Source organism: Chenopodium quinoa, unplaced genomic scaffold, assembly GCF_001683475.1.
Source record: "Chenopodium quinoa cultivar QQ74 unplaced genomic scaffold, ASM168347v1, whole genome shotgun sequence".
Classification (NCBI taxonomy): domain Eukaryota; kingdom Viridiplantae; phylum Streptophyta; class Magnoliopsida; order Caryophyllales; family Amaranthaceae; genus Chenopodium; species Chenopodium quinoa.
In genome coordinates this window covers 928,554-953,679 of record NW_018742461.1, presented here as the reverse complement: position 1 = coordinate 953,679, position 25,126 = coordinate 928,554, and the positions used below count along the sequence as shown (strand labels likewise).

General features: G+C 32.9%; 3 protein-coding genes across 3 annotated transcripts; 2 read left to right on the top strand and 1 right to left on the bottom strand.

Moving 5' to 3' along the window:
- Positions 1–346: 346 nt before the first annotated feature.
- LOC110718542 (subtilisin-like protease SBT1.6) lies at positions 347–3,210 on the top strand. The gene has a single exon (XM_021897389.1). It carries the CDS (start codon positions 516–518, stop codon positions 2,826–2,828), a length of 2,313 nt encoding a protein of 770 aa, XP_021753081.1. The 5' UTR covers positions 347–515; the 3' UTR covers positions 2,829–3,210.
- A 489-nt stretch (positions 3,211–3,699) lies between these two features.
- Positions 3,700–6,685, top strand: LOC110718541 (protein EARLY-RESPONSIVE TO DEHYDRATION 7, chloroplastic-like). The gene is made up of 4 exons (XM_021897388.1): positions 3,700–5,154; positions 5,894–6,060; positions 6,173–6,257; positions 6,384–6,685. The coding sequence occupies exons 1-4, from the start codon at positions 4,445–4,447 to the stop codon at positions 6,553–6,555; spliced, it is 1,134 nt and encodes a 377-aa protein (XP_021753080.1). The 5' UTR covers positions 3,700–4,444; the 3' UTR covers positions 6,556–6,685.
- Positions 6,686–18,270: 11,585 nt separating this feature from the next.
- On the bottom strand, positions 18,271–20,060 carry LOC110718540 (myb-related protein 308-like). The gene is made up of 2 exons (XM_021897387.1): positions 19,437–20,060; positions 18,271–19,089 (listed from the first exon to the last, which is right to left on the bottom strand). The coding sequence occupies exons 1-2, from the start codon at positions 19,697–19,699 to the stop codon at positions 18,486–18,488; spliced, it is 867 nt and encodes a 288-aa protein (XP_021753079.1). The 5' UTR covers positions 19,700–20,060; the 3' UTR covers positions 18,271–18,485.
- Between the last annotated feature and the right edge of the window lie 5,066 nt (positions 20,061–25,126).

Sequence of the window (25,126 nt, the reverse complement as noted above, 5' to 3'; positions counted from 1 at the left end):
TATGTTTCTAATTCACACCCTTAATTAATATATCACGAATGGTTTTAATTTATAATTTCTTATTAAATCTCCACGTATATAAAGAAAGTAAACAATTAAACTATTTATATCAAATGTTTAATCCTAAACTTTAAAATTGCATTGAACGGCTTAATTTTATTTTTTATATATATAAGTATTTGTTGTTGTCAAGATATTGACCATTTGGACAACAATTTGAACATCTTTAGCCAAAAATCACCTAACCAAGACTCATCTATTGGAAAAGGTGGAATTACAAAAAATCTTAAATTATGATGCTTTAACGACTTTAACTCATAAAATTTCCCCCTGAAATCGACAATATCATTCCCGAAACACATTAAACTAATTAATCTCCAAAAATTTAGCCCACCTTTACTTAATTGCTAATTAATTAACTCAATATAAGACAATTATCTCTGACAATATAATCTCTACTTAACACTCCATTTCACACTCCACTTCCCCCCACTCACACTCTCTCTCCACCTCCCATGGCGAAACTGAATAACCTCCTGCCATCACTCCTTTTCCTCCTTACTCTCACCTCCGCTCAACCCGACCCGGAAACCCGAAAAACTTACATTATTCGGGTTGACCGAACCGCTAAACCCACCGTCTTCACCACCCATTACCACTGGTACACTTCCGAATTCACTTCCTCGGAATCTGAAATCCTTCATACATACGACACCGTTTTCCATGGCTTCTCCGCCGTGTTAACCGCTTCACAAGCTGAAAACCTTAATAATCACCCTTCAATCCTCGCTGTCCTCGAAGACCGCCGCCGGGAACTCCACACAACGCGGTCCCCGCAATTCCTCGGACTCAGAATCCAACGTGGACTATGGTCGGAATCCGATTACGGGTCTGACGTCATCATCGGAGTCCTCGACACCGGGATATGGCCGGAGAGACGGTCCTTCTCCGACCAGAACCTCGGCCCTATTCCAAAACGATGGAAAGGAACCTGCGAAGTGGGTGAGAAATTCGGCACAAATAACTGTAACCGTAAGATCATCGGTGCACGATACTTCTCCAAAGGACACGAGTCCGCCTTCCCCGGGATTGGAGTCGTGAACACGACGTCGGCGTTGGAGTTCAAGTCCCCGAGAGATGCCGACGGTCATGGGACCCACACAGCATCAACAGCAGCAGGAAGGTACTCGTTTAACGCGAGTATGAACGGGTACGCTTCTGGGGTTGCTAAAGGTGTTGCTCCTAAAGCAAGGTTAGCAGTTTATAAGGTTTGTTGGAAAAATTCAGGTTGTTTTGATTCTGATATTTTAGCTGCCTTTGATGCTGCTGTTAATGATGGTGTTGATGTCATCTCTATTTCTATCGGAGGAGGAGATGGTATTTCTTCTCCTTATTATCTCGACCCGATTGCAATCGGGTCATACGGCGCCGTTTCAAGAGGGGTGTTTGTGTCTTCCTCTGCTGGGAACGACGGGCCGAATACTATGTCGGTTACGAATTTAGCACCGTGGATAACCACCGTTGGTGCGGGAACAATTGATCGGAATTTCCCGGCGGAGATTGTTTTAGGAAACGGGAAAAGAATCTCCGGCGTATCGCTTTACTCGGGTTTACCCTTAAAGAAAGGGTTATACCCGATTGTTTACCCGGGTAAAACGGGTACTCTTTCGGTTTCTTTGTGTATGGAGAATTCTCTTAATCCAAAAGAGGTGAAGGGTAAAATTGTAATTTGTGATAGAGGAAGTAATCCGAGAGTTGCGAAAGGAGTGGTTGTTCAGAAAGCTGGTGGTGTTGGGATGATTCTCGCTAACGGAGCATCTAACGGTGAGGGATTAGTAGGTGACGCGCATTTAATCCCAGCCGTTGGTGTTGGATCCGACGAAGGAGACTTAATCAAAGCTTACGCTGCAACACGATCAGCAAAAGCAACAATCAACTTTAAAGGTACCGTCGTCGGAATTAAACCGGCGCCGGTGGTGGCGTCATTTTCCGGCAGAGGACCAAACGGGTTAAACCCGGAGATATTAAAACCCGATTTGATTGCACCCGGGGTTAACATTCTTGCGAGCTGGACCGAAGCCGTCGGGCCCACCGGGTTAGACGTGGATACCCGAAGAACGGAGTTCAACATTTTGTCCGGCACTTCAATGGCGTGTCCCCATGTAAGTGGAGCTGCGGCATTGTTGAAATCGGCGCATCCTGATTGGTCGCCGGCGATGATAAAATCAGCCATTATGACAACAGCTAGTCTTACTAACAATCAGCTGAAGCTAATGACGGATGAAGCAATCCCTGGGAAAGCTTCTAATGCTTATGATTACGGGTCCGGGCATTTGAATTTGGAGCAAGCTTTGGATCCGGGTCTTGTTTATGACATTACTAATGATGATTATGTTAACTTCTTGTGTGCAATTGGGTACGGGCCGAATACGATTCAAGTGATTACTAGGAATCCTGCTAATTGTAATATGAAGAGGAAAGCGTCTCCGGAGAATTTGAATTATCCTTCGATTGCGGTGTTGTTTCCGGGTTCCGGGGTTACGAGCAAGACGTTTATAAGGACGGTGACAAATGTAGGGGATGATGTGAATGCGGTTTATAAGATGAAAGTGGAGGTTCCGGCGAAGGGGGTGGCGGTTTCAGTGAAGCCAGATACATTGGTGTTTAATGAGAAGGTGAAGAGGATTACGTTTACTGTGAAGGTTACGGTGGATAGTAAGAATTTGAATTTGGGAGATACGGGTGCGGGTTTCGGTTCGATATCTTGGGCGGATGGAAAGCATGTGGTTCGGAGCCCCATTGTAGTGAGCCAAGTAAACCCATTGTAATCTAGTAAAGGAGAGAATTGATGTATAATAGGGAAAGAATGAATGGTATGTTACTATGTTTGGTTGGTTCACTTTGATGGTAATGATCAAAAGATGGGTGTAGGATTAGAGCCATTTGATTATGAGTAACTTTTGATGGAATTTTTTTTATTTATTTAAACTTTAAATTTTAAATTAAATAAGTTGGTTTGCTTTTGCTTTTGGGAATGGGGGTTATGGGTTCTGTCTTGATGATGATGATGTTGTAATTATAAAAAGGCAATGTTGTTTGTATAAAGACAGGAAAAAGAGAAAGTAGAAGAGATGAGTAGTATTGTAGTATAAACTATGAACAGATGTTGCAATTGAAGTCATCTTTTTACATGACATTGATACTGCTGCATCTTCTTGTTGCAATGTGGCTATTAGTGCATTTCACATGAATGTTGTTAGTGTCCTCTTTCTGTTAACCAACTCAAGTGTTTGTAGATATGTGAGACTCATTTCGTTACGCATTTTAGAATTCATTTTGCCAAAATTAATTCCCACTTGTAGCATAAAATTTGATTAGGAGTAAATTTAGTAATGCAACACTTATGTCCTATATTAGGGGTATGGGAACATAACTTGGATTGAGGAAAACTGCAAGGGTAATAGATTTTCATACAATGGTTTGTGAAAATTTCACAATATATATATTGAATCATGATACCATGTTGGTCTATTTTAAATGATGATAAATGCATGTAGCTAAAATAGACTGCAAAAAATCTCGATAAGTAATACGACATTGTTTTCAAGGAAGCCACGCATATGGTATACTATCAATATGAAAGCAATCAACTTAAAAAGCTCAATTTCTAAGGTATCCAGCTTTATGATAACAATTTTAAGAAAACTTGGTTTTCATAATTATCTGAAGTATTGGTAATATTATACTCTATTTCAAACTAAAAAATTCATGCCAACTGATAAAATTAATTAGCCATTTGTACATTTTACCACTAATGACCCCATGTAATACTTGCACAATCAATTCGATATCTGTCAAATTTTATCACTTGCAACAAATTCTCCAATTCACACTCCCATTTAGAAAAAATCTCCAAATCACAAACCACTAATAATATGAAGTATCCAAGTAAATTTACAATAAAATAAAATTTAAAAAAAAAAAAAAAAAAATCTAAACCTTATTTTTTCTAGGCTCATTAATGTATTTGATAGGTTCCATTTCCAACCTTAATTTCATGTATGAAAAACTTGCAAAAGTGGCCATTATTCATGTTTAATGGACCACTTTTAAATGGGATTTTCACACCAAGTACTTGAACATAATAAAAACTCCAACCTCTTAGGTTACTTAACCCAATCAACAAACTAACCAACGTGTCGCGTAAAAAGCGCGGGAACCAAACTCTATCCTTTAAGAAAACACCTTTACTTCGTCGTATCTCCTATCAGCAAAACACGTGCCGCTCCTCCACAACACCACGTGACCTCCTTCCATTTCCTTTGCCACTAATCCCACCTCTTTATCCCCCTCATAAAACCCTCACTAAACCCTACACCTAGAATCACCGTCTTCAATCCAATTCTCCTTCAATCTCTCAAACAATTTCCAATACTATTGAAACATGGGCAAAAATGAAAACCCTTCGTCCGCCATTGACGCAACAGAGAAGGTCCTGATCAAAATCCCAGCCACCATAGTCCACCTCATCGACAACCAGCAAAGCATCGAGCTAGCATACGGCGATCTCGAAGTCATCCTCCTCCGTCAAAACGACGCTGATGTTACCGTTTTAGCAAGAATCGGAGATCAACTCCAATGGCCGTTAACAAAAGACGAAGCCACCCTCAAACTAGACGACTCTCACTACTTCTTCATACTCTCCTCCAACGACGACGTTTTGAACTACGGCTTAACCATCCCTTCAAAAGGGCAGGAAACTCTGCTCAAGAAATTCGACTCGATTTTGGAGAAGTACAGCGGGTTTAAAGAAGAGAGGGTTGATGTAGAGGTGGAGCGTGAAGCGGGTGATTGGTGGGTGGCAGCAAGAGAGGTTACGCCGGAGGAAGTAAAAATGGATGAGGCGAAGAGAGAGAAAATAGAGGAGAGTGCAGCGGCGTATTGGACGACGTTGGCGCCAAATGTGGAGGAGTATAGTGGGTGTGTAGCGAGGGCGATAGCGGCGGGGTCGGGGATGTTGGTGAAGGGGATACTGTGGTGTGGGGATGTAACGGTGGAGAGGTTGAAATGGGGAAATGAGTTTTTGAGGAAAAGGTTGGGGAAGAGAGAGAATGCTACTCGTGTTAGTCCTCAGTGTTTAACCAGGATTCGAAGGTTTGCTGCTTCTCATTTACTCTGTTTTTGTTTCATTCATAGGTTCAATTTTTCATGCAGTGCTTCTTTGTTTGTCCCTGTATGTTTGCCCTATATATATGCAATTCTTACCATATCCAATTTCGTTGCTACATGCTCAATTTTTACGTGAAATCGTAAATTGCATGCAATTTTACTCCGTAGTGCCTATATTCCAGCTAATTCAACTCTGTTTTTGTGCTAGTTTATAGATTGAGTTGACTTTCACCGTCCCTATTTGTTTGCCCCATATTTCTTTCCTTATAAATTACTCTATTTCCACGCTCATTTTTTACTTGATCAAAACAAGTCTTGATTGTACGAGTAATATATCTTCTACGCATTCATTGATAAAGGCCTAAACTTCATAACTCATACTCCCTTCATAAATTGTCATATGTTATTATAAGTGTAACATGATAATCAATACTTCGTATGAATATGTGTGGAAGGAGTTAGTAAAATTTATGAACAATTAAAACATAAGTGAAGATTGTATTCAATTTTAAATTGTAATTGTGCATTTTGTGTCTTTACTTTTCCTTCATTTTTTTTTTATTTTTTTTACTGGTCAACTGAGGTGTAAAGTCAACTAGTCATCAAGGAGTACTCCGTATGTAACTCAACAAAATGAACTAGCTAGGGTGAAATCTGTGGTTTTTGCTGTAAACAGTAAATCCATGTTAAGTTTCTTAGTAACATGAGAATTTGATATGCTTAGGGTGAAGAGCATGACAAAGAGGTCAGAGGATGCTGCAACCGCAATTCTTTCAGGGGTTATCAAGGTGTCTGACACTATTACAGGCTCAGTTGTGAACTCGAGAGTAGGAAAGACATTCTTTAACATGATTCCAGGAGAAATCATATTAGCTTCACTCGACGGTTTTCGTATGTCTTCATATCCCTTCTATATTCAGCAACCGAGTTTTGAGAGCTATGATCCTTTAGAAAACAATGACTGCATTTCTAACATAATCCTATTTCTGGTGTGTTTTAACAGAGAAAATTTGCGATGCTGTTGAAGTTGCTGGAAAGAACGTTATGTCAACCTCTTCACAAGTTACTACGGACCTTGTTACTGAGAGGTATTAATACATTTGTTTTACGCTATGATAAAATAATTGGAACTAGCAATATGAAGGTCGCTTATTCTAGTCTTTACATAAGAATTTTGTTGTATTGATTTCAATCTCTGAAAACAAATGTTGTAGGTACGGAGAGGAAGCAGCGAATGCGACACACGAAGGGTTGGATGCAGCAGGACATGCTTTGGGAACAGCTTGGACAGTGTTTAAGTTAAGGAAAGCTCTGAATCCAAAGGGTGCTCTTAAACCCAGTACTCTTGCTAAAGCTGCTGCTGGCAAGGTCAAAAAATCTTTATAGAATACTCCATTGAATGTAATTTCATTTCTAAGGTGTTAGGGATAGTAATGCACTTATACATGTGCCAAAGCTTCATAAACACTGATAGATGACCAATAATGGTTAAGGTTAAACTGAATTCTTTTATTTCTTAGCTCATTTTGTTGACGCTTAATCCTCATTACCTTAGACCAAAATTTTGCATTGTATATTTGTATGTCTTTTTTTCCTGTGTAATCAGTCGAGTTTTTATTCTGTTACGATTATGTTGGCTTATTGGCTTATTGGCTTATTCTTTTCTTGATTATTGATTCGAGCCACGCTTCAATTTGGTTTTATTGTCTTTGGTATGGTTGGTTTTGATAGAGTATATAAACTGATCCTGGCCTTCAATCATAAGCTTAAACTTTAGGTTGAATTGGTCCTCTAACAAGATATTAAGAGTCAGCGTGACACAAAAGGTTATGGGTTCGAATCTCATCCACCCTCCTTTCAAAGTGGAATATTAAACGCTGGTATGACGGGGTCGTGATAGACTGAGAAACCGATCCTAGACTTCAAGCCTAATGGTCTATCATGTGAGGGGGCGTGATAGACTGAGAAACCGATCCTGGACTTCAACCATAAGCTTAAGTTTTTGGTTGAGTTGGTCCTCTAACAGGTTTTTAACAACTATTTCGTATAGGAACGTCTAATAAATGATTTGTGTCTGACCCTAATATTATGGATTTGGGCCTAATATGGCTTTGGGACTCATCCCCTTCGTTGGCAGCAACCTTATAGTAGTTTCTCCCTTGTACAAGTTAATAATTGTTATTGGGCTAGTGGGTCCAATTTATAAGAAAAGGCCACATTTTCATGCTATTAGTGTTTGGCCTGCTTGTGTCTTTTTAATAGACTTCGAATCTATGATTAGCTCAAACGCCTCAATGAGCCTATGATACAGTTCCACGTATTCATCTATCTAGTTAATCATATTAGACTTATCAAACTGTATTAGACATCAAAAGTTACCTCTTAAAAATAAACAATTGTGATTAAAATTTACATTGATACCGTAGTAAGTTACTGTAATTCCTTCGTTTATTTGCTGATAAACATTAGGAAATACTCTTTACAAATTTTTTTTACACCCCGTAAAATGTATAAGAATAATATCTTTGATATAAATGAAATCATCTTGTATGTAGTATTATCTTATTCCTTTTTTATTGGTCACTCATCATATGTATAAGAATAATCTCTTTGATATAAATGAGATCATCTTGTATGTAGTATTATCTTTACTTTCTTATTGGTCAATCATCGTATGTATAAGAATAATCTCTTTGATATAAATGAAATCATCTTATATGTAGTATTATCTTTACTTTCTTATTGGTCAATCATCGTATGTATAAGAATAATCTCTTTGATATAAATGAAATCATCTTATATGTAGTATTATCTTATTACTTTCTTATTGGTCAATCATCATTGTAAAATTTTACTGGCGTATATAACCTCAACCCTACCCCCACCCCCTTTTTCTTATTCTCGCTTTTTAATGTGCACGTTTCTTAATTCTTATGTATAACATCACAATTCATATTCATAAAAATGTTTTAAAAGTCTATATTCTGTTATAGAAGTTGAGTGCTTGAAGTCGTGAAGTTAGTTGATAGCACATTTAATTTGTTGTGATAACACAAAACAAATTGAAAAGGCAAGCAGAGGGTGTACGTTTGTACGTACAACGCCTACTAATGTCTCTAGTTTGGTAGAAATCACATGGTTTTTGGTGGAAATAGCTTTCATTAAATCATGCGCATATTTAGAATTTCATTTGTATACACAACTCACCTAAATTTTGGTAACATTATTGTCCCTGTATATTTGGCTTATGGTTTTAACATCTGAAATACTACTGTAAAATAAAATCAAATCAAAAGTAAAACTAACATACTTTAATTGAATATCTCTTTATCAAGATTAAAGGACTTTGACATCATTTTAGTATGTGTGCTAATAATGGGATGACGTCCAAATATTTCATGTACAAACTATATAGAAGGCTTTTACATTTGCAATATTATGATTAAGTTGACCAAGCTATTCTCGTACTAAAAGTACTCATGAATAAATTTACTTGTAACTTTCTCTATGATTTTGAAAAATACGTATATACATAAATAAAAATATTTAATTTTATATTATTTTTTGAATTTTTAGTGTTTAGGTTTGTTAGGCGAATAAAGTTAAATTCCGACTAGCCTCAGATAGTTCTCCCAATTAGACCCTAACTAGGGCATGCCCTTCCAATGTACATGTACTTAATTATACGCAATTTTGGTAGGAAGATAATAAAGTAAAAAAAAAAAAAAAAAAAAAAAAAAAAAAAAACCGTACGAGTACTAAGTAATGAGGTAATCGAAGAAGCAGGTAGGTGAAATAAATGAGATCGGCCCACTAGAATTGATGTGAAATGGGCCTGACCTAAAAAAGAAAAAGAGAGAGAGAGTGAGACAAGCCCATATTATGTAATAAAAGCCAGAATGGGCAAGTTCAATCATAAATGTTGACTTTTGACTTTTTGGTGAGGAGGAGAGAGAAAATAAGGAAATTTACAATGATCAAGTGAGGCAACCAATTAGAATCCATTTACCCAACAAACAAAGTGGCTCCCATGATATCTTTTTTCTCCTGTGGATACCTCATGCCTCTTATCTTCTTTTCTTTCCTACCAAACCTTTTTTTTTTTTTTTTTTGGTTTTAACTTCCTTCTACTTCTACTCTCCTACCATCCTTACTTTTGCTATCTTGCGCTTGAGGTGTATTTATGCTAACTACTTTGTATGCTTCACTTATTTGATAACCCCAATAAAGGATTTTTAGCGCCTTAATAGAATCTCGAGATGCCAAGTTAATAATTGGAATCATATAGTGAATACAACTCTTCATTACCAATGCAACGTAATTCGGCAATAGCCATGCCACATAATTAAATCAAATTCATTGTCGAGACTTTATTTACACATTCACAGACTTGTTAATGTTCAATTCAACTTATATCACCTTAGGGAACTTTCCAAATATTCACTACAATTTTGAGAAAATTCATCGAAATTAGTCTGAAAGCGTGAATAATAGTCTTTATTTTTGGTTTATTTTTGAATTTTTCAGACCCAAAAACGAAAAACCTCAGGGTGCTTTTCATAGATCCCATGACACCCAAAGAGGTAATCTAAGTGGTTGGCAACATCTAATTTTCCTTTAAATGGCCAATTTAGCTATTTACGTAAACACCTCACTTCATTAACTCATCAACTGTCAACGCCAGTGGCGGATCTAGGGGGTACACAGAGATACAACAATACCCCCGTGATGCCAAAAAAAAAATTGATAATAAAAGAGACCGCCTGTATCTAATAGGCGATTTCTTAGGTACTATTATGTAGTTTGCCACAACTTATCAGTCCGCCGTTGTGTTAAAATTCAAAGAGACCGCCTATTTAAAAAAGTGGTCTCTTAGGTGATGTTTTTAATATTTTCCACACCAGACTTACTTTTCAAAGAGACCTATTGCTACAAATAACTGGTTTCTTAGGTGATATTGTTAATTTTTTTCCGCCATTAGTACTTTTGATCAAAGAGACCTATTGTTACAAATAACAAGTCTCTTAGATAATCTCTTTTTTTTTAGTCACATATTTAGCTACTCAATGATAAGCCTTGTTGTCGGAAAATAGGGCGTATAGTACACACAAATACTAATACAATAGTGAAATGGTTTATTAACTCAAAATTTAGTTAGGAAAAAATTATATATTACGCTCCACATATTACTTTGTATTTTGTAATATTTTTATTAAACTTAATTTCGCACCCCCATTCCTCAAATTCTGGATCCGCCACTGGTCAAGGCCAGCAAGAGCCTTCACGTGACAAACTAGTGGTTGTAGATGGTTCCAAACAACATTATATATATGACTCCATGATGCATTCCTGGCCTACTATCCCTTGATTTTTCAACACTAGGTCCAAATTCTCCTAATTGGTTCGATTTTGTGTAAGCCTTTAAATTTGGCCTCTAAAGAACATTATTGGACTTGGAAAGATATGCATCAAGGTATTTTTTGGGGTTTCCAAAAAGAGCTCCGAGAGGCTTACTTGGTTTTGAAACCATCTCATTCTTGCTTTGGCAACCTTTCATTATCCTGTCTTAATTAAGATATCTTGCCTTGTCTTGCATTATTGTAATTTCACCTTTGGAATAAAACCTTATTGTTTGAGACCTAGTCACATAGAATCTATCAAACAATACCTAATTAAGTGATGATGACCAAATGGATTAGACATATTTATCACAAAGCTTAGATTATGTATATCTAATTATCTATATGTTGATAAACATTTCCTTATAATATTCAAAAATGAAGCTACAAGACCATTCCTTAAACCATCATAACAAAGTAATTAAGAAAAAAGTACCTTTCTATAAACAAAACTTCTAGAATATAATTGACTCGGGACAACATTGATGAAGTACAAGTGTGTTTGATTAGTCAACAATTAAGTAAATTAAAACCTATAAGATCTATGACTAAAACCCTACAAATTGGTTTACACATGATGAAAGTTTCGTGCAACAAAAGCAATTTATGTGCATGCTTCACATAATAATAATAATAATAATAATCGTAAAACTTAAGAAACAAGTAATGGTGTTTTTTAGGAAATTTTTCATTCAATAGGTTAACATTAAAAGTCTTGAAATCACAGTCTACTAGCCTACTGTTAGGATTAAGTAATTAGCTAGGTCCAATAATATGTACATGGTACCATACTACCATAGGATATACACTTGTAGATTGGTAGTGTTAGGTACTGTTGCATGTTATGGACGGCTTAGTATATTCCTATTCAAGTGTATCTTTTTGAAATTTGGTTGAGTTTTCTTGCCCTTTGATAAGGATATGGACCATAATAATATGACATATCGATGTAACATATGGGCATGCATTGGAGAAAATATAACAATTATGTGACGACTTTTTAATGTACTGAGTTTAAAAACTAGCTTGGTTATTGCTAACATTTAAGATTCAATAAACATTGATAGGAAATCCTAAAATAAATTAATAGTGATCTGATATAATGTTTTATGTTATGAGTAAATTTCAATGCAATGAAAATCAAGAAGATGATATTAGAAAGAACACCGACAAAGTTTACCATGCATGAAATTTAAAAACGAAGAAGCTAATTAATTAAGCACCCATACTTGTATGATATAGATGTACGTATCGTAGATTTGAGGGGTGACCCATTACACACATTTTCAACCAATATATGTTAATACATGCAAAAGCAAAGGAGCTAATATGCCCTACTATACTACTCACCCACTTATATTAACAATAATGAGCTTCTAGAATAAAGTAACCTAGTTTTTATTAATATAATATAATGTTAGTTAGGGTTACTATAAAAGTATTGTTTTGCTTGACAGGATATCTAACTTCAATCAATTAGTAGTTGATGATTGACCCCATTTAGGACCCCCCTTTCCCTCCAAAAAATTATGTGGCGACAAGGGCATAAGTGGTACTGATATTTTCTTACTTAAGCAAAGAAAAAGAAGATAATGAAGGAGATTATTTATCCCTGTAATAACCCTAATATAACTTATATAATTAAGTATGAAGTATTTGATTGATAATAAGAATAAAGTGCCTCAAAATAAGATTATTAATGTCCCATGTTAAACCTAAATATTATCCTTAATTAGCAAGAGAAGTTGTATTTAGAATTTGAGTCTAGTTACAAGTCTTATAGCCGTGACAAATCAGGTAGGGCAAGCTTTAGAGGGATAACTATTTCAAAATTCGAAAACTATGTATACAGCCATACAGGGGCAATCGAGCAACATTACGTACAATTCTTAGTGTCTTGTTTAAATCCGAACATGTTCAGTCTACCTCTAAATTATAAAGAACTATTAATCATATATGTCATACTCCGTATAATAATTGATTATAATTATTATACGGAGTACGTGTAAGCAATCACATACGTACAATGAGTTCCTGAGTATGAGGTCTAATTAATGAATAATGTATGAAAATGGAAGCATCCCGGAAGAGAGGAAAATAAAAGAGGGTCCCGAAGCCGCAAACAACGCACATGAGTCTAAGCTTAGAAATAGACAGCCGCCAACTACCACCCTCAGCCTCAGATCATCCTCAACAAAAACTAAATAAGAGAGTTGGTAGAAATTTTAGAGGTGGGTGTCACGTACAATTGTATCCTCCTATCCCTTTCTTTCCTTTTATTCCACTATTTTCTTACGACTATATATCTAGTTCTTGTTTGGTTGACAATATTAAATAGGGAAAGTGAAAATTTATGGGATTTGATAAATTGAGGAATTGTTTGGTTGACACAAAAAAGTAAAAAATAAGGAAAGTGGAAATTTATGGGAATTTCAACTTCCCACGAAACAAGGGAAGTAAATTACCTAAATTCACCACAAAATGGAAATTTATGTAGGTCAATCAAAATTCATGGGATTTCTAAATTTCCACATTGCCAATCAAACAAATAACTTCCCATGAAATGCAATTTCCTATTTAATTCTCATGTCAACCAAACAAGGCCCTAGTCTTTCTCTTTTTCCCTAGTCATGAACTACTATATATATATATAGCGATCTTATATTCTTTGGCTAAGCCTGCCTTTGATTGTGCCACAAAAGGTGGCTCGTTACGTGCAAAGGGGTTAAGTCCGACCTAACTTTTTGCCTAACCTGATTAATTAGGGTTGTATTAAATCAATTATTCGAGTCTTGAAATTAAATTATGCATATATATGCTTGAATGAAAATGGTAGGTAACAAAATAACCTAGACTTTTTTGAGTTAGGCTTGTGTTGATTAGTGTATGTTCACTACAAACATTAACTATGATAATATGTTAGAGTAGTTAATCTTTTCTCATAATTTTATGTAAGGACTAAGGATGTAAATCAGATTATGTATCCATATCCAATTATTTTATATCAGCCTTTTATTTATTTGTTTATTTATTTATTTTGAAATGTACTAAAATTAAATTTTATGATTTGATTATTAACTCTATATTTAGAGAGACTATATAAATAATGCAATGTTAAAATACACCCTAGAAAATGGGGTACCTTGCTACAAGGGCCCACCACCAAAGTCATGCATGTGATGTTGGTGAGAGTTGAAGCTAGCATTAACTTACATACAATAACATGACACAATAATAATAAGTCATTGATAGAGAAAGATCAATAACATTATAACAATAACAATTACAAATAAATTAAATTAGCCTTGCACATTAGCAGAGGGAAAAATATCCCATAGAAGGTTCTATTGTCTACCTAACCCATATTGAAAAAGGAAACTGAAAAATGTGAGAAGTTGAAAAGTGAGTTTGCTCTTTTCTGTGTAGGAAAGGCCACTGTTTTCGGATATTCTTGATTTTTTTTTTTGTTTAATTTCATGTCATCATGTCCTTTTTCCCTTGTGGTCATGGATTATTCATCTTTGTCTTTGAATACTTTTTTTTTATCATTTTGGCTGAATATTTGTCCTTCAATTCTTTGTCACTTAAACTTTCATTTTAAGAAAATCAGATGTGATAAGAATGAAGAATAGTTTTAGTAATTGATGATTTCGTTTTCATGTTGAATAGTCATACAACTCCAGCACTTAGTTAATCAGTATGTGTGTGTAAGACACTAATTTTGAATAGCAAGATTATTGTTTATTTTTTCGGCTTTGAGTGTTCAACCACTACTAGAAGAATGACTCAAAGCTAGGAGCGAGAATTTTCACCATGCAATGATTGCAACCAATGATGTCTTTAGGCTCACTCATGTACTCATAACAGTCATAATAAGGTACAAACATATAAGAAATAATTAGATAGGCTATACTATACTATCTATATATATACAATATACGAAGTATATGGTACGTGGTTACCAGTATATGGTTGACTCTTGCATAATGTATTCATGTTTGGTAAATAAAAAGAAAAAACAATGATGTAAACGAGTTTAAATATATGGAGTAATAATTTAATTTAATTTTGTAAGAAAAAGTCTCAGGCTAATTTCATAATGATAATAATGTAGACAAATTTGAATTTATGAAGCAATTTAATTTTGTAAGAAAAAGTATCTTGCTGAAATTCAAAATATTCCAACCATATTTTCATCACCACATATTTTTTTTTTTCATAAATTTCTATTACCATCCATTACTACAGGTTTAAGTGGTAATGAAAAGTTATCTACATAAATAATACTCGTAATTTTTTAGGTGAAGTGAGTAGGCCTACTATAGATTTGAATTTCTATCCCCTTTTTCATTTGTAATTTGTACGAGTATATACTTTCATGGCTCATTCGGACCAAAAAATATGTTTTTGATGCTTTATTTGACCATTTAATAATGATGTTGAAATTTGAAACAACAAATCTCAAGTGAGGATTGTGAGGCAGACTCGGGTCGCATATTGTTCAATATAATGATCAATCATAATCGCCTACCAAAATGCCCCTACATTGAAAAAAATAAAGGAAAATTATTCAGCTAAGAGATAAAACAAACTATATGCTAGTTTATAGACTATAGAGTGTAATTTTCTACGTAGCACGTATAAAATAGTCGCATTTTGATTAATAGCAATTCCAATCTTAGAAATTGAATCCTAATCACGAGGAAACCATTATAGAAGGCAGCCAATCACTTAATTTTGATGGTCAACTTATTGACTTCTAATTAGGTAGGTGAGGCCAATCACTTAATCCTTCAATTTACATACCTACGTGTCCACATTTACATCAATTTTCCTTTTTTTAAAGAAAAAGGCTTATACTTTTTGTTAACTTTCAAGATTATATATATAATATAAAATTGGTCAGATTACATTGTACACATTATGTCTCTTGAATGATCAATTCAATATGATGTGGAAATTAATGAATTGATTAACAAATTTAATTAGAGGAAAATTTGAGTCTTATTCAATAATAAAAATCAAGGGTGTATGTTTAATAATAAAAATCTAGGGTGTATGCGTGGTATTTGAGATTTATATATACGGAGTACATATAATTTTGAACTATTCATTTGTACATTTTTTTAATACTAAGTTATCCAAAAAATTTAATCAAGTAATCATCAACATCAAAAATACGTATAATTTGAGTAATAATACTTAACCCAATGAGTGAAGCAAACTTCAATGATAAAATGTCCATAACGGAGAGAATTTAATTTAAAAAGTTGTATGCATCAAAAAGAGAAAATAAGTAATTACGTTAAATTTTTATTGATTGGTATATCATGATCAATAATACGGCACATACAGACTAGGGTTTTTTTTTTTGGGTAATTCTTTATATTTAGTTTAAGGATTTTGTACAACTTTGATTTTGAGTAACCATTTACAAAATTTACTAAATATCTAATAATATTTTTTTTTTAATATATAGCTATTATATACGAAGTAAATATATATATTTTTTTCCTTTAGCTAGCCTAGTATGTAGTACTTGGTTTGGACTTCCAAAATAGAACTAATGAAACCGTCTTATGTAAGAATATTTTGGAATATAATACTCCTTCCATAAAGTAATAGAATAATAAAGATGAAAAGGAGCTCAAAGAAAACGCACGCAAGAGATGAAGCCGACAAGGATTCGTCACTTCTTTCAGTTTTACTAAAAAGACAGGTTTGATTGGATGTTAATATGATGATTAGGTAAGATATTAGGGTACTAAATCAGGCAGATTAACCTTTTTATTTAATGAATTTCCATTAATTTATTGGTAATTCAATAAGTAATGTGCGAAGGAGTGTGTTTATCCAACACCTCTTCTCATCCTCTCAGAGCTTATCCATCATATGACATCGACTATCAAATCCTTTTCCTAATAAAGACAAATTCATCACCCAAAAAAAAAAAAAAAAAAAAAAAAAATACTCTTTGTACGGAGTTTATATCATGCATGTCCAATTTTGGTAGATATCAATATACGGAGTTTATATCATGCATGTCCAATTTTTTTTAATCTATTGCGGTTTGTTCTCTTTGTTGGTTAATCATTCAAGTTTTCAATAATTTTCTCCTTCTTTTTTAAGTTTAGATCTATTTTCTTTGTAAGCGCTTTTGAATTATTATTGCTAATAATCTTCCTAATAATATAATTATCCATGCTAACATATACATGTACGACTAGATCTCTGTATATATCTGGATCGGAAAATCTTTAATAATTGTGGCAACTATGGAGCTTAATTATCAAATTTGTGTATTTGAAATGAAAAATAACACATGATAATACTCTTTTACTTGCTTTTTAAAAATAAAAAAAAAAATAAAAAATGATAATACTATTTTACTTGCTACTTGGCAAAATATTCCTACATATAACTATATAAGCATACTTATTACAAAAAAAAAAAAAAAAAAAAAAAAAAAAAAAAAAAAAAAAAAATTATATAAGCATACACCATGACCATTTATACAGTAATAATTATAATCAATTATTATGAAAAAATTGTCCTGAACAGCTCTTAAGATTCTAAGATTAAAAAAGCCAAAATGCAACAAAATAAATTTACATATAACATAAATTGTACATTGCAATTTTATATAAAAATAATTATTCTTCTCAACAACCACCACCTCATCTTAAAATGATAAATTCTATGCCCTTGAAATCGACCTTGCCTTAAGTACATTATGTGACTTAATATTTAATACCTCATTTTCCTACCATTAAACTTAAAAATACAAAGTATACATGCATACATGTTCAATAATCACACCTTGTTGTGAAACATCAGAGTTACCCCTATAATCTCCCTCTTTCTTGTGGAGCCAAATTCATCTACTACCTCCGTTAACAATTATTTACAACGATTAGACATTTTTCCTCTCTAATTTATGTCAAATCGTTGCAAATAATTGTTAACGGAGGTAGTAATACAATTTGTTACAGGCTCTAAACATGCATGTAATGTGAATGAAATATTTCGAAATTTGGACTATAGATCATATATGAAGTATACTGCAGTTTGTTTTACAATTAAATAAGGGAAGATAAAAGAAGAAAGGTTGAAGTAGGTAAAGTTGCTAGTGTTATGTAATCACTCACAAAAACACCATAAAGAGCCAATTACACCCAACATTAATTAAAGCCATGCACCACAAAAATAGACCCAAATCTTCAAGACCCCTTTCTAACCCAACAGGTAATCTTTACAAAGAACCCTAAAACTCCGAACTGTTTCGTGTGATGCTATTCTACTTTCACTTCACCACAATAATCAATTCTCTAAAGATTTCTACTGATTAAGTAACCTAAGTGAAGTATAAATAGACTAGAGGTTGGTGGTAAAGTGACACTTCCTTGTGTCCTTATTGCAATCTTGCTATACTGAGTGAGTAACTAGACCCAAGTGAATTATACTTGAGAATATTCAAGCACTCCTATGTACTTCGTAAAAAGAAAAAACGCCTCAAAATTAATTTTTTATTTTTTTTCTTTTTTTATACACATTGCTATGCAATTGTACCAAATGCCTAGATCTAGTCAATAATATTCATATACTTGTACTCTATATTACAATAATGTTAGTTGTAGGTAAAATTGATTTTTTTTTATACGCATTGCTAAGCTAAACTAACAAGAAAAACATAAAATCCTAATGAACAAACTAATTATAATATGTATTATTGTTATAGTACTAGTAAATAATCACCCAAATTTATGTTAATACATCCTAGCTACCACTAATTACACAAGTTATATATATCTAAAAGGATTTGTTGAGAGCTACCACAAATCTCTTTTTCTTAGTACTTGTAGTATATTCTCTTTCATCTAAAATCGATCAACAAACAAATCCTAAAAAATTAAAAATTTACTTCATCATCTCCAAACTTCTATAGTCGAAAACAGCATTAGTTCTCAACCCCAAGAAATCATAACAAATGTTGGTACCATTATTACTACTAGTACTACAGCCAACCATATTAATATTTTGACTGCAATTACAATCTTGTTGACTATTCTCCAACCCCAAACTGCAAGTGAAGCAAATTCTTGTCCCTGTTTTTAACTCTGTATTTTGTAGTTGTTGTTGACAAGGAGGACTAATTCTAAGATCAAGGTTCAAATCAGGGCATCTCTGTGTAAATTTTCTTCTAGATTGTTGTTGTTCATCTTCAATTAACATGTGATTATTAGTAAAAATTTCATCTTTCATTCCCAAAATCTCGTCTTTTAACCCCAAAACTTCTTCCTTCTTCGCAATAGAGATTGGTGCGGAAAATGAGATTGTTGTTGTTGTTGAATTTGGTGTTGTTGTTGGTGAAGATTCTGGATTTGATACAACTTCATTTAGTGATCTATGTGTAACAGGGTCAATTCCCCTGTTTAATAGCTTTCTTTTGATGTGGGTATTCCAATAATTCTTTATCTCATTGTCTGTTCTTCCTGGTAATCTTCCTGCTATCAATGACCACCTAAAACAACAAAAATTCATTCGTTTCTTCAAACGGGTATCAAGAAATTTTAATAAAAATTCAATCTTTAAGGAAAATTTTGACATTTTTCATACTCCATATTGTCTTTTCTTGTTTCACTAAATAAAACCCATTTATTCTTTCCCAATTTCAAGAAACAATATTGTGACAAACCCTTTTTTTAACCCACCAAATTTCACCAAATTAGTAGTGAAAAAGTTCCCATTAAATTCTTTAAAATAAAAAATTAAAAAAATCCCATTAAACTACTTGAAAAATGGAGGGAAATAGTGAAAAACCTCTGTTTTTTTGTTTTGGGTAAAAAAAAAGTTGAAATCTTGACTTACTTGTTACCAAGAAGACTATGTAATTTGATGATGAGTTCATCTTCTTCTTCAGTAAAATTACCCCTTTTCAAATCAGGACGAAGGTAATTAATCCACCGGAGCCGGCAACTTTTACCGCACCGGAGAAGACCAGCGGCTTTAGGAAGAGAACGCCAACAACCTTCACCATGAGCTTTAATGTAAGCAATTAATCTATCATCTTCTTCTTTTGTCCATGCTCCTTTGTTTGTATGAGCTTTCTCACAACAAGGGGACCTCCCCATTTTTTAAATTTTTCAAAAAAAAGTTAATTTTTATAATTTTTTGGGAAATTATGAAATAATCTTAAGATTGTTGGAGGGAAAAATTGAAGTTGGAGAAATTTAATTTTTTCAGTTTTAGCTGTTTTTTTTTTTTTTTTTGATGTAAAATATTTTATGATGATGAGCAAAAGCTAATTTAGGGGGGAGTTGGGTGAAGCAACAAAGCTGACCCCTTTTGAGGAATTGAAGGGGTTTTTATAGGGTACTGATTTGGATTGAGAGAGAAAGAGCTTCTAGATGTGAGTTGGTGAGATAGGTTAGAGGGAGAGTGGCTGGTGGGGTTACTCTTTTGATGATATTTTAATATCATTTCATAATAATAATATAGATGGATTACATAAATATATTTATTTAGGTCAGAAATTAGAGTGAAAAAGATTCATTAATTGGAGGTAAACATAAGTTAGGTGTAAAGTAATTAAAGATTACACATTTATGTCTAGTATATACATATGTTATTGTACAAAAATATGATTATAATTTTTATTTTATTTAATAGAGGTGGAAAATACTAAAATTGTTCTAATGTATGTATATCTATTAAATAGAAAAGGTACTAGGTATAATAAGAAGAAAAAGAGAGTGGAGACAATGTATGAGATCTAGTTTAGGCATTTCTTTGCAAGTCTAAAAGCTTTGAACCACTTTTGGGATTAAGAATAATAATGATTTGGTTAGGCCCTCAAAATCTCTAATTAAGCTCACTAAGACCAAGTGAGGAACAAGCAAGAAGAGTACCAGAAAACATGTTACTAGTATAATATTATTTGTAGTTGCAACTAACTCCATTTTAGGCTAGTGGGTATGTTCCCTATCATCTTTATTTTATTCATTGTATAAAGAGTTTATAAAATTATAGGTAGATCCACTTGATACTCCAATCAAGATTGTTGTTTTTTTCTATTTGGATAATTAAGTTTCTAAATCATAGTATTACTTCTTCTCTTATTATTGTTGTTTAAATAATACATTATTTGAATAACAACAAAGTAATGTGGCTATGATGTACTCTCATCAATCATAGTATTACAAAATACTTGCTTGTAGAAATCAATTGGGACATGTGTTATCTTCATAATTTAACATTTCAAACCATTAGAAAAATTCAATAATGTAAGTACATACCAATTCTATAATAAATGTAAGTACCCTTTCTTCTCCCTGCATTTGGTTTTATACTGTTGAGATCATGAAAATACGAATGTGTATTGTTTCGCATTAGAGAAGAAGAAACAATTTTGTATGTTAATTTTGATGTCCATTATTCTCTTAAATTGAAACTTCTTTGATTGAATTTGGATAGGTGTTAATGAGTTTGTGCAAAATCAAGCATTATGATTCATGTTCAACCTCATTAAAATTCAATGAATTCAAGTTCAAGCTCGAAAATGTGTTCATTTGAGAATTTATTTTGTAAAATATATATAGATTAGTCAAGCCTCCAAAGTCAAAGTAACAAGTGTTGCATATCCAAAGAGATTTTAGCAATTTAATAAGTTAGCTGAAAAAATTTAGCAAATTAATGGTTGAAGTAGCGATTTCATAGATGCATAAAAAAAAGTATCAATATTTACAGAAAATAAAAGGTATAGAGTATAACTATATAATTAAGCTCTAACCCTACCAAAGACTAGTTCATTAGTTTTTCAAATAAACTTAATTATATTAGCTTGTAATCGTTACTATACCCTAAAAAATTATTTCATATACAAGTATATATTTTCGATGTTGTTAAAATGCTAATGTTACTCAAATTCTTTATACACGACTTTATTAATTAATCTATTTTCGACAAGATTTAATACTACAAAGTAGTACGTATAATAAATGGAAAGTAGCAATTTTTTTCTTCTTCTAACTGTATTTTCTATCTCATTATTGTCTTGCTGAGTAGCTAGCTATAAGAGCAATCAATAAGTTCTCTTTGACTAAATCAAATTAAAGTTTGTTTTCTTTTTGGAGAAAGAAAATTAGAAAAAGAAAATGGTTGAGGTCTAGAACAATAAACTAAGAAACAAAATTGACTGTATTAAATACCCGCTATTTTGAGTAAAGAACTAAGACAATTTCATTTGAACTCCCCATCCTCCCCATATGTTATGTCAGCAACAACTTATTAGATGAGGCTACAAGAAGAGTTGACAACATAGCAGGAGAAAAAATAATTCAATTAAAAAAGAAATTTCAAAAGTATCTCTTATTCTCTATTACTACCTCCGTTTCATATTGTCGGGCAATTGAAACTTCGGGGGTAGCCCAGCATTGGGGAACACAACCAAGTTTGCAACTTTGGGGTATTATAATATTCCAAAGTTGTAAAAAATATAAAACGAAGGTAGTGTATATATATATATATATTAGGAAAAAAAAAAAACTCTTCGATCGTTGTTATGGAGTATATCCTTCCTTAACTTTGATCGTTATTTTTATTCTTTAAACGACATCAACTCAATCTTAAGGTACTTATTGGTTTACAATTTTTTTTTTTAATATAAATATAGTAATATGAGTTGTCGTACATGTTTTTCAAAATATCAATCACGCATCATGTGCATTTAGATCTAGTATATACTCAGTATGTATGTTATATAAAGTAAGTCTTTAATCGGTTTCAATTCTTTGTGGTTGAAAATTATAATTTGGGAAAAAATGTCAATGAAATAATGAGTTAGGTGTATGTATAGGAACCAAAATTGGCCCAAGAGAAAGGGACATGTGCAATCTAGTGTATAGTAATATTGGAGAAAATAGAAAAATGGTAGTTGTTGTGGTTCTTTTATTTTATTGGTGATGTATCATGCATCGTGTGGGAAGTTAGAAAGAGAAAAAAAGGGAGATTAAGTTTCTAGAAGAGGGGTTGGAGGAGTTGGGTTAAAAGGGCAATAGAACAAAGTAGCAAGGCTTAGTTTGATGACAAAAGCAAGCATAAAAAAAGGCATATTATTATTATTATTATTATTATTATGGAGGGTGTTAAGATTAAGATTACTCTTTGCTTGCATTTTGATTGTTTTTGTGTGTGGGAATTTGCTTCACCTTCCACTTTCCATCAATAATTCTTCGTTTTTCTTTTCTTTTCTTCCCTTCTCATCCTTGTGGTGCAAGTTGGTAATGTAGGTAGGGTTAGGGGATTCTAAGGCAGAGAGAAAAGAGGTTGGTTCACCCTTTTTGTCACACTCTCTTTCTCTCTCTCTCTCTCTTTCCAAAGGAAGTAATAACCAACTTATCGATGTAGACAAATTGCTCCACTCTTTAGAGTTATTTCAGTAAAATCATCCATTACAAAATCAATTCATCAATAATCTACAGATCGAGTACATATTTCTATAAGGATATCGTTCGTCCACTCTTTAAAATTTTATGATCTTGTTTAAGATTGGGCACGATAAGATCAAACTAATTAAAAATCCCCTGTAACTAAATTTTACGCAAAACAATTAATTAATCACACACCTCTTATTCTAGTCCCTACTAAATGCATCTTGTAGAATAATTAGTTACCCACCACTAGTGATGCATAAGACCTTTTTCCATCTTTTCCTCCCACCTCCTTTATTTGAAAACTACTTGTTCCTGTGTTCCCCAACCCTCTACCCTAAATATTGGTACCTACTATTCTCTCTCATTCCCCCCAACTATCTTACCCTCAACTTGATTTTTTTCTTTTCTAGTGGATTATTTTCTCATTCCTTCACACATTGAACCCCAAAACCAACAGGTGGCCCACTAGGGTCAATTGGTCAAAGTGAACAATTCTTAAGGCTAATGATGTTAAACTAAATACTACGTACTTCGTATATGTTACTCCTGCGACTTATCCCTCCTTTTTTTTTATTAGTTGTTATGTTATCTAACAAATATTCATGATATTTTATCTACTCGTACTTATTCCATATTAGTAAAATTCCATAAATTTTATATACAAAAAAATTAATGTATTTTGTTTAGGTGTAATGAGAGATGAGAGTTTGAGACAATGTAACAACTATATTGAATCGAGTATATATAGATTCAGGTGAGCGAATTCACTCGTGAGTATTTCTGTTGCCCTTAATTTAATAAATTTAAAAAATTCTTGAAGAGGCAAATGAAAGAAGAGGTAGCTAGGTAGGAGAGAGAGGAGGAGGACATGAAGAGGATGGTGTAATTGTTTTGATTACACCTACTTCCTTCACCCACATCTTACTGTCCACTAGTCTATCTTGGGATTTATCATAAGATGCTGAAATGTGTACCTCCTTCTTTTACTATCAAAATTATTATTCCTGTCACCTAATTATCGTTATCTCTATTATTTTGAACTTATCCAGATCTTGTTGTTTCACATAAACTAATTAAAAAATAATAGGGGCTTATAATTGAATATATACTAAATTTGTTTTCTTATACAAACTTCCCCAAATTACACTAAATTAAGAATGAATTGACTGTTCAAAAAGATGATTAATAGCTTCACGTATTAATCTTGCCTTTTTTTTTATTTATTTTGTTTATTAAATTATGAAGCTTTAATTCATTTGAAGGGGAGATGACCAATTAAAGTCACTATCAGTTAGGTATTTCAACCCCAAACTAATTGTCATGGCTACCTCATCCTAGTCTCTATCCTTAACCGACCTTTACATTCATTTATTTTCCTCCACATTTTTTTAATCACAGGAAACAACCTAAAACAGAAAGATTATCTTTGAAAATTGACGTGAGGAATTTTGTAAATATTGGGTCTTTTTCTTTTTTTATTTGGAGATGTAAGTTTTATGTTATAAAGTAAAACTTATGAATAGAATCACAATTTTTAGGTAGATAACTTAGGCTATAGTTTTATGTTGGTTCAAATAGAAAAGGTGTAGCTTATTCACCTCCATCAGACTTCAACAGGCATCCAAGGAAGAAAATCATTCCTAGTTTCTATCTTGATGTTAGTAGAGTCGAGTTATTTATCTCCCGTGATGTCGTACACCCGATTTAATAGCTCTATATAGTATATACATGCTGCTAGTTTTCTAAAGTCCTACTATAGCATTATAGGAAACTAATCATAAGGTTATACGTCATACTAGCCCATGAACTGAATATCAGCCAGAAAATGTGTTATGGTAGATAGTCAAGATAGATCCTTCTAGTTTATCTGTTTGTACTTGCAGTCAAAAAATAACTTCATGCTCCTCTCATCTTATTTTTACAAATTTTAATTGACTAAATAAGGAATAAAGGTTACAGAAGTTCAATTCACAACTTTATAAAAAAATTTAAGTTAAAGTCCAAAAGGAAATTTAATGCAAATAAGTTAAGATCAATAAAAATAAAATAAAATAATAATAATAATAAAAAAAATAAAAATAAAAACTAGTAAAAAAGAACACAGCTTAGATAGCTAAATCTATCATG

What these genes read in the sequence shown, in the direction of transcription:
- LOC110718541 (XM_021897388.1), top strand. Translation starts at nt 4,445, where the DNA reads ATGGGCAAAAATGAAAACCCTTCGTCCGCCATTGACGCAACAGAGAAG. An exon ending in AGCTTCACTCGACGGTTTTC is followed by an intron (nt 6,061 to 6,172) that starts GTATGTCTTCAT and finishes GTGTTTTAACAG; the next exon opens with AGAAAATTTGCGATGCTGTT. An exon ending in ACGGACCTTGTTACTGAGAG is followed by an intron (nt 6,258 to 6,383) that starts GTATTAATACAT and finishes CAAATGTTGTAG; the next exon opens with GTACGGAGAGGAAGCAGCGA.
- LOC110718542 (XM_021897389.1), top strand. Translation starts at nt 516, where the DNA reads ATGGCGAAACTGAATAACCTCCTGCCATCACTCCTTTTCCTCCTTACT.
- LOC110718540 (XM_021897387.1), bottom strand. Translation starts at nt 19,699, where the DNA reads ATGGGGAGGTCCCCTTGTTGTGAGAAAGCTCATACAAACAAAGGAGCA. An exon ending in CATAGTCTTCTTGGTAACAA is followed by an intron (nt 19,090 to 19,436) that starts GTAAGTCAAGAT and finishes TTGTTGTTTTAG; the next exon opens with GTGGTCATTGATAGCAGGAA.